The 12,094-nt window shown below is 48.5% G+C and overlaps 1 protein-coding gene across 1 annotated transcript in view; it reads right to left on the bottom strand.

Moving 5' to 3' along the window:
- The window catches only part of HS3ST4 (heparan sulfate-glucosamine 3-sulfotransferase 4), a gene marked incomplete at its 5' end in the record, with an annotated part of 62,569 nt that extends 50,476 nt beyond the window's left edge, over positions 1-12,093 (bottom strand). Inside the window, one exon of the mRNA XM_021411753.1 lies at positions 11,753-12,093. Coding sequence (XP_021267428.1) covers positions 11,753-12,093 — 341 coding nt within the window. The remainder of the gene's footprint in view (positions 1-11,752) is intronic.

Here is a 12,094-nt window from a genome sequence, read left to right as displayed (position 1 = left end):
GAAAACTTTCTTAAAAAAACAACACCGAGCGCTGGGCACAGATCGTCCTCCGGCTTCTGAGGAGCGATCATTAAAACTTCAGAGGTGTTTCTCTCTCTGTTCGCAGCTCCCACGCTCCCGCCAGTTTCCAGGGCCTTGGCTGCTGAACACAGAATCATGGAATCATTCTGTGAAAGATCACCCAGTCCAACCATCCACCTACCACCCATACTGCCCCCTAACCCACGTCCCTAAGTACCACGTCTGCCCTGAAACACCTCCAGGGACGGTGGCCCCACCACCTCCCCGAGCAGCCCATGCCAGTGCCCAACCGCTCTTTCAGAGACAAAATTTTTCCTAATATTCAACCTGTTGCAATATCCAACATCTCGTATCCTTCACTCATCTGAGCACAATCCCCCAGTGCACCTTTGAGAGACACATCCCCCACTGCTGAGCATGAGGACGGCGGGTCCTGTTCCCACCACCGGCCTCATCCCATGCATCCATCCCATGGGACCACCAAGAGCAGCCCCACAGACCAGCAGCAAAGGGGTTAAAAGGCCTCACTGCTCCTTTTAGATCCGGGCTGCACTTGCTTGCAGGCTGAATTTCCCAGAAGTCATGGCTTTTTACTAGCAGATCTGCTGTAGAACCATGTTGTTATAGATTGCAAGTTCCTTAAAGGTCAGATAACACAATACAATTGAATCATATTAGCGAGCATACCGACTTGGTATTTTACAAAGAAAACCCATAAAGCTGATTGTTTGTTGCAGGGAAACATAGGTTGTATAATAAAGTCAGCGTAATTGTCTCCAGAAACAAACAATCAGTTTAGGAGAAAAAAACTCGCTGTAATTGTGGGTCGTCGCGCAGCTGCTGTCAGAGCAGTGCATGGGAGAATATCGAGTGCGGATATTGCAAGTATATATTTTACAATTTAGGTTACAGTACCTAAATGCATTGCAGAAGACCTAGTAGGGAAATAAACAATTTCCAAGTGTATTGTTGAGAGACAAATATTCAATACTTCATTTAATGTATGGTTTGCAGTTAGCGGTTAATCTAAGACAATGCAGAGCAAGCCATGTTTCACGCTGCTATTAAGGAAATGCAGAATTGATTGTGAGAATGATTGAAGACTTCTAAAGAGCACAATTCCCAGGTCGGTGATGACCCCTCCTTTTTTTTTCTAATTTGTCTGTAATCTACTCAGACAAATCCTTTTATCACGTTTACTTCCTTTCCAAGTTACAACCCGTGTGATTAATTACTTAACTTTGCAGTCCTGCTTACCCCGCTGGACTCTCTAATTTTTCTTCCTTTTAAAAGAGTTTCCCACCCCAAATAGACATATTTCCTTTCTGAGCTCCCGTACTCCGTTCCGTTCAGACTTGCTGTTAATGACCCATCGCATCAGCCTACAGCAGAGCTCTCCCAGCTGCCAGCAGCCTTTGGTTCTCCATTATTCCAGAGGTGTGGGCACAATGCACGGCTCCCCCCATCCCAGCAGAACCTCCCCATGGGGAGATGGGTGTCCCGCGGAGGGGAGAGCACCCACCTCCCCCCAGCGCCGCCCGACTCGCCGCTCACACAGCGCTTCTCAGCCCTCCACGAGGCCTGGAAATTCTCATTTGGTTCTAGATATAATCTCATAATGAAAAAGGAATTGGAACCAGCGCAACTGTTTCAGACTATCCTGGTCGCGGAAAGAAGAGGAATACACAAAGCCCCGTCGCCTTTCATCCACCCCCAGTAGCAGCGCGTGCTGTTGGCAGTGTGACGGCAGCGATGCTGAGCGCCCAGCCCGCGCCCAGCGGCTGCTCCCCTCCCCTCCGGCAGCACGCCATTGTGTCCCAGCCAACAGCGGTGAAACGCACGTGAAAAAGCACTTGGATTTCAATCTGGTTTCCTCACTCTACCTCGCCTTTCTCTTTTCCCTACTTAGATGCTCCTCAGTGTTGTAGCTAATACGATTTGTGTTTAGCACAGTGTGAAACAAGGATGATTTATGGGTCTGTTAACACCGCGCAGCTACCTGACGCCATCGCAGACCCTGAAAGGGCACTCCAAGAGCAGATTGCTAAGAGAATTCTGGCACTCTGTATAATTATTTATAAACCCAGCCCACATAATCACCACTATTCCGACTCGCACAACACTTGTGTGCTTTTCTTATGCCGTGTTGTGCATTTTGGGGAGAAAATGCCACTAGCATACCAGCCCCAGCCCCAGCACAGCGCGCACCCAGCCACCACGGAGCGACAGTTCAATAAACTGGGATGCTGGATTTAAATTGATGTTTCAGCTCAGATTAACTTGTGCCTTAGCTAAAATAAACGTGGGTACAGCCTCTGCATTTCATTACTGGAAGCCGAGGCAAAGGGTCTGCGTGCTTAGGAACTGAGCAGAAACAACTCCTCCAACATTTCTAGCAGACCAGCGTGCTCAAAGCTACCTGGGCAATTCGGGTGCCAAAGTCATCTTGAAAATCTCTGGGATTGGTCCAATTTTACCCGTAGCTTCGAGACTGACTCTGTCAGTGAGGATCCCGCGCCTCACACGAGAAAATGCCCTTCATTAATTCTTAATGCTGCCCCAAGTGCATCCTGCGTCCTCACTTGGCAGCCCTCCCCCCACAGAGGGGGAGGCGGTGAGTACGGCCCCCTCCTTTCCTCCAACATATAACAAGAAGCCAAATGAAATAATGAAACAAACTCATTTTAATGCCACAGAGGGAATTGTTTTATTGCTAAAGCAGCAAATAGAACTAATTGAATCTGCTGGAAAAAAAAAAAAAACGGAGAGAAGGAAAGGAAAGGATAGGTCCAGTGCACAGACAGAAAGGGCGAATTGGGGTCTGAATATTCATGGGCCTGCAAACTGCAAATCCTTGAATGCAAAATATCTTCATAACTGATAATACCGCCACAGGCGATGCATGCACAGTGCTCGGAGAGAGGAAGTCCAGAATGTTTGCATTTACAATTTTTACTTTTTCTGAATTAATATTATGGAAGAATTTCTCTGGTTCATTAAACTGCTTCGCACTTCCCTGGTAAAACTGCAGGCTGATGGCGAGCACCACAGGCTGCAACCAGTGCTCATCCTTGGTCAATGTGCAATTGGGCCGGACCCAGAGCCCATGTACCCCACACCACATCCAAATGCTGTGTCCCCACACTGTGTCCCAGCCCCACACCCCCACACCAAGTCCCAGCCCCACGGCCCCGTCCCGCTGCTGGAGGACAGGCAGGCTGATTGCTGAGCCTGTCCCAGAGGCTGCTCCTCTCAAACCATTTCCCATTTCTCAGGCAGCAGCTAAAGCTGCCACAAGCTTTTAAACTCACCGTTTTCAGCAAACCTTAATTTTTAGTGAACCTTAATTTTCAGTGGCGACGTATATATAAATGTAGGGGTTTTGCATTTTAATTAAGGCAGCATTCGTGTTCTTCATTACAACACTAAGTCAGGCAGCAAGAAACACCAAGGATATAAATCCTGTTAATGAAGAAGGAACTACGCAGTCTGGGCTGTACGTTTAAGCACAGGGGCACCAACATACAAAATGACTGCTGCACAACGTGCTAGACAAGGGCTGGGTTAAAAATGCAATTTGTGTTCATTCATAGGGCACCACTGCAACGGCAGGGCACAATTCTGCATCCCAGATAAACCTGTTCAGATTTTCTTAGTTGCCCAGACCAGGGCAGAGACATGGATGATGTCCTGCAGAGACGACCACAGCCTGGATTTCAGAATATTACGTGGGAATGGGGTGATAATAAAGCACCTTGAGGTACCTTCACCAGCAGTGGCTCGAGCAGAACAGCCTGTAATGATGTAATAACACATTTCCCCTGCTGCCATTCCAGCCTCAAGAAATCCAGGGTAGTTGGAGCCTTAAATCCATGCCAGTCTTCCTTTGTCATTAATTGTTAGGTTATTTGTATTACACACTTTACATACCGAGTAGACTCCAATTTCATGGTGGACTAGATTGCAGAAATGCCTCTTTTAATCTCTTTAATTCTAAAGTAGTACCAAACTTTAATATTTTCTAATGGAGTATGCGTTTACTCACATCGAACAATATCACCACAATTTAGGAGCAATAAAAGTCAAGCTACTGCCAGTACGATAAGCTTGCTGCTTTATTTCCAAAGTTCAATCAGTTAACCTAGGAGAGCAATAGCTTTCCTACAATGAGTAACGATGCAGAATAATATTTAGATAGAGATAAACCCTTTTTGCATAGGAAATTGCATTACGATTTGCTGGGTCTTAGAAATTTTCAGCTAAATGTGTTAGTTTACCAATGAAGTTATTGCCTCAGGCATTTTTCCACTGTGCTTTGATTTCTGGGGGGGGTTTCTAGAGGATTTGGAGCTGAGTAAGGAACCTTTATTGTTCCTGATGTAGGCATGTGCAGCACACCCAGCAGCACTACCGCGCTCCCTCCTCCCACGCTGATCCGCACGCAGCAGCCACCAAGGAGTAGCAAAGGGGCAGAGCAGGCCAAGAGCAGCAGCAGGAAAGGGCCAGATCCAGAGCCTTGGTCAGGATGGCGCACAGTGGGCGCTTTTTTGGGGAGATGGCCCAAAATGCTGCCCAAGGATTTCCATCCCCCCTCCAGTTTGGTGCCTGCTCACTCCCCAGAGCCCCTGGGCCCAGAGCCCATTGCAGCCCCCTGGCCCTGCTGGCCCCCGCACGGTGGTGGGAGCTGATGATCTGGGATTTGCGTGCTACAAAGGAATAGCTGAGAAATGAGCCGGGAGGTGCGAGTGCTGACAGTGCAGGCAAGCGGCAGTGGAATCAATGTTAGTGCTCCCTGGGGGAAGGACCAAGGAGGAGGAACCAAAGGCCAATTAAAGACCTCCAGCAGCAACAACTTCAGGATCCATGGTCTGTCACTGGCCCCTCATGAGTCAGCACTTCGGATGGAAAAGGTTTGGTGCATCTTTAAACAAGTGGGACTGGAGCTGAGAAATTCCTCATTAATGGCTTCCTCAAGCCATGCAGCCCTGTACCCATGAGCTGGCCTCCTCTATACCACTTCTCTTACCCAGGAGCTCTCAAATCTGGGGAGCAGCTGGCCAGAAAAGCCCTGACCACTCTTGGAGCCCCTGCCCTCATTTTACACCTATGTTTTTGTCTTTTCCTTGACTGGGTGATCACAGCTTGTGCTGTCAGCTGCTGAATCCGAATGTGAATTTAACACACGCTCCAGACTCTGACGTTAGCTCTCCATGAATGTGCTCGCTTGCTCTGCTTAATTATATGAACGTCCATCAAGAACAAATACAGAAAGGGCAGAGCTGAGGCTAAAATAAAGTTATTTGCAGATGTGGATGAACACTAATAGGAAGTATATTATATTACTGCACCCATCTCAATGCAAGATGAAAGGATATATTCTCTAAAACAAAGGAGAGCTACAAATCCAGGCTACCAGAGCTACTCATAACCAAAATGATTGCCCACTAATAAAGGAAGGGGCCAAGCCTACTCCAGTCTGGCTCTGAAGGGAATGGAAATCAGATTTTAGCCTGAAATGTGACACAGGGATCACTGTAATACGAAATAAAGTCTGGCAGATGGAGTTATTTTTATCTGAAATCAGTGCTGTTCAGTAGCTTGGTGGCTCTAACTGATGTCCCTTCACTATTTCTTCTGACCCTCATCACCCTTCCACAGTTTCTCCATGGTGCTGACGGGATCGGGTCAGGCAGCCTCTGGGGTACCTTGGAGGACCTCGCATTGCTTAGCTGGGAAATCAATTGTGAATTTTGCATCCACCCTCAGCATTTGGCCTGTTTATATTGCCAAATAAATTCTTTAAAGAAGTACTGTACTTCACAGGAGAGCTTGTCAAGGTAAATACCTTCATTTACATAAAATGTGACTAGCAATTGAAATGTTAAAGCCATAAAGAGCAAGTTTATGATCCATCCTTGATGCTTGGATGTATAATATGACAAGGGGGAAAATAGTGCGCCTTGCAACATTTACTAAATTGGTGTGTTGACTCCGGGGATGGAAATGGGAGATCTGAAAAAAAAATGGTAGTTTTTCCATAAATAGGAATCCTTCCCACAGCCTTCAGACACATGGCTTTTGAATACTCTTGCTCAGCCTGGGAGCAGAAGCTACCCAAACAAGAAAACCAACCAACCAAATACCCAACCAATCACCCAATCAACCATCTAATGACCTACCAGCCACCCATCCACCCACCCAACCAGACACCCAACCAACAAACACACAGTGGCTGCACCGGCCCCATATGGGCAAGCAGGCAGCAGAGCCCCAGCCTCTTGCAGCAGGATCCCCAGTTCCTCCCTGAGGCTGAGATGACTCTTTTATTCAGGGTTTTATATAAACTTTTTAAAAGGGATTGGAAGCCAATTTAAAGCACTTCAAATCCTAACAAATATATACATTTTTAAAGTGAATAAAAGGATAAAATGGACTGCTGCCTACTTACATACCACAGTGAAATTATAATACCCACATTTAATGCTCTGGAAAGTTTGATGGTGTATGTTCTTTACCTGAACTCAGCACTAACATTTCAGCCATTCATTCACACTCTTACCCTTCTCAATTCATTGAAACCACTTCAAGCAAAAATCATTTGAAAGAAATTACCTCTGTGTATTACACCATGAGCAGTGAGAAATGTCCCACATGAGCCTCTCCAGCCCCCAAAGCAATAAAATTTCTGCTGAAGTGCATGATATAATAACTCAGGGAAAAGAAGTCCCCATGACAACAAGAGGTAAGAGAAATCCATGAAAAGCAAAGGACTCCAACCTCTCTCAATACAAGGTGTCACCAATTTGTACTGGAATTTTTGCTTTGAAAATCAAAAGGCTTTGTCCACAACTTTCTCTGAGAACCTGTTGTTCCTTCACCGCCAGTCGGTGCTTCTAACAGAGCAGAACAAGCCTCAGTAAATCAAAAAAATGAGCTGGGGTCAGACTCATCATTTAAACCTGTGAATACAACCAACTGACTCTTCGCCTTTCTCTTTTCCAAGAAGGCTGTTTTTCCCAAGGCCTATTTTTGGATTTTCTGTAGTATCTCCATGCTTGAGTGATACTGCATTCACACACAGAGCGAAGCTCACAAACTTTGACACTACAAATAACACTTAAACCATTAGAAGCAAAGCACTGTAGCATTTACTTAAGTGGATTATCGAGCAAAATCCTACAGGAAGTATGTGCTTGAAGACGTAGTGTAATAGTGAGATTATTGCAGGCTCCCTGTGTGCTCTAAGTGATGCTCCGAAAGCCACCGAGCCCCACTGCTGCCCTGCCCGGCAGCAGGAGCCTGTGGCCACCCAGGGCTCTGCAGGCTGGGCTCCTGCAGCAACCCCCTGCCTGTGTGTTGTCCTCACACTCATCTCACGCTCTTTGCAAGAACGAGTGAGCACAGCGTGGAGAGGAACCGGGTGCTGAAAGCTGCTGCCATTCCCATGGCTACAATCAAGTAGCCTGTGGTTAACCATCATCAGGTGATAAAACACTGCAAAGAGGCCTGAATCATTCCTGCATCCCAAGCCTTGATCTGAAATGGAGTGAAAAGGCTTGGAGAAAACTGCTGGCCAGGGAGGTTGATGCAGGTCCCCCTGGCACTGCACACAGGGAAGGAGCAGGGCCATGGGTCTGGCACATAGCAGCTCTGAGTATAGAAGAAATCCCATGCCTGATGCCGCAGCGTCTTCTTCCCAACCTCCAGAAGGGTGAACACAGGGGAGGACTCGAGGCAGCCTGGTCCTATGCTCACAGCCACCAGCCCACAAGCCAACCACAGTCCTTGTGCTGGCCTTGCTGCAGCTGGGTGCAGGCGCTGGCAGAAGGTCAGTGGTGCACGGAAGTGCTTGCATTGTGTGGCATACTTGGGCTAGGAAAAGCAATGCAAAGGTAGGACCTGACCCATACTTAAATGTTTGGGAAAGGTGAAGAGAAGAAGGTACTGGAAGAGCTGCGTTACATGGAAATGCTCCTGCAGTCTTCAACCCAGATAAATCCCAATATATCGGATCCACGGAGGTGGGAGGGCAGCTGAGTCACTACATTTCAGCAAAAGCCAACTCACAGCAGGTCCAGGAAAAAAATCAATACCTTTTCCCCAAGTTACCAGAAGTGCAGAGGGCACAGTCCACTAGGAAGGCGTTTTACAGAGAAATACAGCAGTTACCAGGCAGTGGTGCCTGTCATTAGAAAAAAACCCGATCTATCCTTCCACTGTAGGTGTTCCTATAGTGCCCATCAGCACAGAGCTGACAGAAGTGGTTTGGTTTTCTGAATACCCTGTGCTTCCTGCCATGGTACGTGTTATTTGTACCAAGGCAGCGGCTCACAGAGCAACTCTCAGATCTGACCGTTATGGAGAACACTCAGATAAAAGAAAAAAAAGAAAGAAAGAAAATGCAAACCAGACAGGCCGTGAAAATAGCATTAGACATGCAAACTGTTTCGTTACTTGTCATGGTGAGTGCTCCCTGCAGTGGCTGCAGCGGGACCACTGCGTGCATAACGCTACGCCCGTGTAACTGCTCAGCACGTGGGGGCCTGGGGCAGAGCACCAGCAACGTGGTCTGTTTGCAGAGACATTGCCACAGCTCCTGGTGAAGGCTTGGCCAACAATGGGCATGTGTACACGGAACTTAGCTCCTGGAGTGAGGTTTTGGAATAATCTTCAACCAGTGAACTTCAGATCTCCATTCACTACTCTCCTTGCATTATGGAGATTGTATTTTTGTTAACACTACACATTTGCTTTCAAAATACAGTTACAAGTCCTCAATTTTCTGCTAAAACATCAGATGTCAATAAAACCTTCAAAGCACAAATGGACAGAATGAAACCACCTCCCCTTCCCAAGCCCGCAGGCAGCTTCCCGGAGCGCTGGGCTGTCCTGCTCATCCCAGAGAGCAGCTGAGATGCTGGTAGTGCTCAGACCTACAGCTTTGGTCACTTTCATGAACAGAGCAACCCAGCCAAGCGTCCTCTGTTCAGGTTCCTCCTCCTTACCCAGGTGCTGGGCCCCAGCCCTGTCCCCAGGCCCCCCAGCCCCGGTGTGAAGCTGCTCCGACTACTGCAGGGCAGCAGCTGCACTGTGCCCACCTGACTGGAAGTCAGCAATGATTCCGATGGAGAGCAACAGCTCATCCCATGATTGAGGAAGGAATGTAAAATGATAAAGGGTCACCCATGGCTTCCAAAGGAAAGGCAAACACCTGCTCCTCGCCAGAACAACTTGCTCCATGGTGAGACAGAGCTCTGGTATACTGCAAGGGTCCATCACCCAAGGTAATGCCCGCTGCTGGGTATCACGGTCCCAGAACTGAAGATGAGCAAGTAACACATGCCCCAGATATAAGTAATGCTGCACTGTTAACAAAAAGGAAAGGTTAAAATTCACTTCCAATTACCCCTCTATCACAATGTTTTATAGTAGTGGAGTTACATTCAATGCTGAGGGAAAAGAAAATTCCCAGGAAATAATCAACAGAAGCTAGTGCACATCACGGTGTGTGGGGTGCAGCTTAAGGAGAGCTCCATCTCCGTCCTTCAGACAGCCAGGCACACAGCACAGCCACAGAACAGCCCTGGCAGCACAGACCAAAGCGGCCTGACACCCAGCTCCCACCAGCACACGTGGAGGAGCTGCTCCTCCCCACAGCTCTGCTGGGCGATGGGAGATGTGCTCAGCAGCCATCGACACAGCAAGGAACTCAGACTGCTGTTTCCTTACTTCGTTGCGGAAGAAAAAATAAACTTGACCACATTAAAAACTAACAGCTTATCATTTGTAAAAGGAAGTGTTATGTGCAAGATGTAAACAAGTGATAAAAGTCACTGTAAGGAGATGCTGGTATAAACACTTCAGTGATTGCTTTTTTACATATAATAAAAAGGAAACAGAAATGTCTGTGGAGAGGAAAACTCTTCAGTTACTCGTGCAGGAGCAGTCAGCCCTCCGAGCACACTCAGTTCATCTCAGCTTGGGGCAGGAAGCGGTCTCTGTGGGTGCTCATGCTGCTGTCCCCCCCCACACGCTGTGTGACCCGCTGCCCTGCTCCTGCATGGCCACAACGCTTCTCAGAGAAAGGAGAAGAACAGCACTTGGGGTGGGAAGGTGGGAGATGGCTTTAGGCTAAACCATCGGGGCAAATGCTCAGGGCCACTGTGATAAAAAAGCAGAGAAGTAATTTATTTATCCCACGACCAGAGAATCCATCCTCCGTCCTACTCTGCCCAGGACCTCACAAATCAGCCCTGACCCAATCTTTTCATCTCACACCCCCTGCCAGCGCAGCATATCACCAGCACCAGGAACCAGTTGGGCTGGCCACAGAGCTACCGCAGGGATGACAAATTTCACAGCACTTTCTGCAAATGAAAACCTGCTTGTGCCGTTTGCTCCGGGAGAGCAGTTCCATCCCCTCTCCAACCCTTTTTGTGCAGCGTGATTTTCGAGATGAAAAAGCAGCTTGTCATATCCTGTGCTTGATCTTCTTTGCCCGTTTTGGATAAAACCAAACCCATTTATTTCTATGCCGCTCTCTGGCCTCTTCCAGCAAATTTGCTAAACTTATTTATTGAGGCAAACCTTTCCTACAGGGGAAAAAAAATCAGTAAAAAAGAGACCATATCTGAAATGATTTTGCTTAAGTGTATAAATAAAATATTGACAGCCAATCCTTTATTCCTTCCCCGAGTTGGTACAGCATTCCGAAAAGAGACAGATGTACTCTCACAGCGCTGATCTCCACTTTACTGGAGTCCCCCAAGAAAATCCCTCAGCATTTTAACAAAGCCAAGTGGATGCTACACGGAATGGGTGTTACAAAGACTTTGCTTTCACAGTATCCACACGAAGTTGCTTAGAGTTCCTCAGATTTACATACTGTTATCATAAAAACAGTGCACGCTATTTCAAGTGCCTGGGGAAGGCATGCAGTAACCAACTTGCTGCCCCAGTTTTTCCTTAATTTTCAGAGCACATGTGCAACAAAAACACAGAACCCATCTGCTTAGACACTGTTTCTTGGAATGAAACAAGCATGGGTTTCTTGTAACCATAAGCTAAAGAACCACAGTAACTTGCAATCTGCACTGACACACTGCATGCTTTTTGGTTTGAGATCGAAGAGAGAAAAAGGAAGAAAAGCAGCAACCAAGGGGAAAATAACACCACTGCCAACCCCTGAGCCAGCACAACTCGCTGCTCTGCTCCACCTGCCGAGGCACTCAGCCTTTCCTCACTGCAGTTCAGGATTTTCTAATAATCAGAACTCTTAGTCCAAGAGCCTCTTAAAATGTTACGCTATGTCAAACGCTCACATTTCGCGATTTCGAATTAAATCTTGTAATGATAAAAACAAACCTTCAAAAACTTTCTGACGCGGAACTTGTTGAACAAAGAGTAAATCTTATTTGTGGGGCGAACCCTCTGCAGCTGGTGTGACAGAAGCATCCGTCTCCACTTGAAAACCCACAGCATCACCTGGAACAACGTGCACCCTTCCTTCTTTCGGCAGTTGTTAATTTCTGACCCATTCGGGCACTGTGCAGCTGAACCTCTGCGCTCTGCCCAGCGCCCAGCAGCAGCTGGGAATGGTTCCGCACCCCATCGGTGCACCGCGTTATCCCACCGCGGCTGCGGGAGAGGCGCCCCTGGCCCCCCCGCCCCGCCGGGACCTCTGAGCCCCCCCAGCCCCCTCGGCCCCCCCGGCGGGGCTCCGCGCGCTCACCTGTACCACTGCAGCCCCTTCTCGTAGTTGCGGTCGAAGAAGTGGGGCTCGGTGCCCACAGCCCTCACGTCGGGGTGCGCGCGGATGGCCTCCAGCAGCGCCCGCGTCCCGCCCTTCTTCACCCCGATGATGAGCGCCTGCGGCAGCCGCTTCTCGCCGTAGTCCGGCGTGGTACCGCGGCTCCCGGCGCGGCTCAGCTCCTCGTCCGTGGTGCTCGACTCCTGCGGGTCCCTCTCGAAGGCTCCGCTCTGCGCGGCGATCACCTCCCCGGGGGCCAGCGGCGTCCGCGTCCAGGCTCCCGCGTCCCGGCTGCCGTTGGAGGCCCGCGGCGGAGCGGCGGAG

Source organism: Numida meleagris, chromosome 13 (assembly GCF_002078875.1).
Source record: "Numida meleagris isolate 19003 breed g44 Domestic line chromosome 13, NumMel1.0, whole genome shotgun sequence".
NCBI lineage: Eukaryota > Metazoa > Chordata > Aves > Galliformes > Numididae > Numida > Numida meleagris.
Note: the sequence above shows the minus strand (reverse complement) of the source record. Positions and strands in the feature narration are given on the sequence as shown.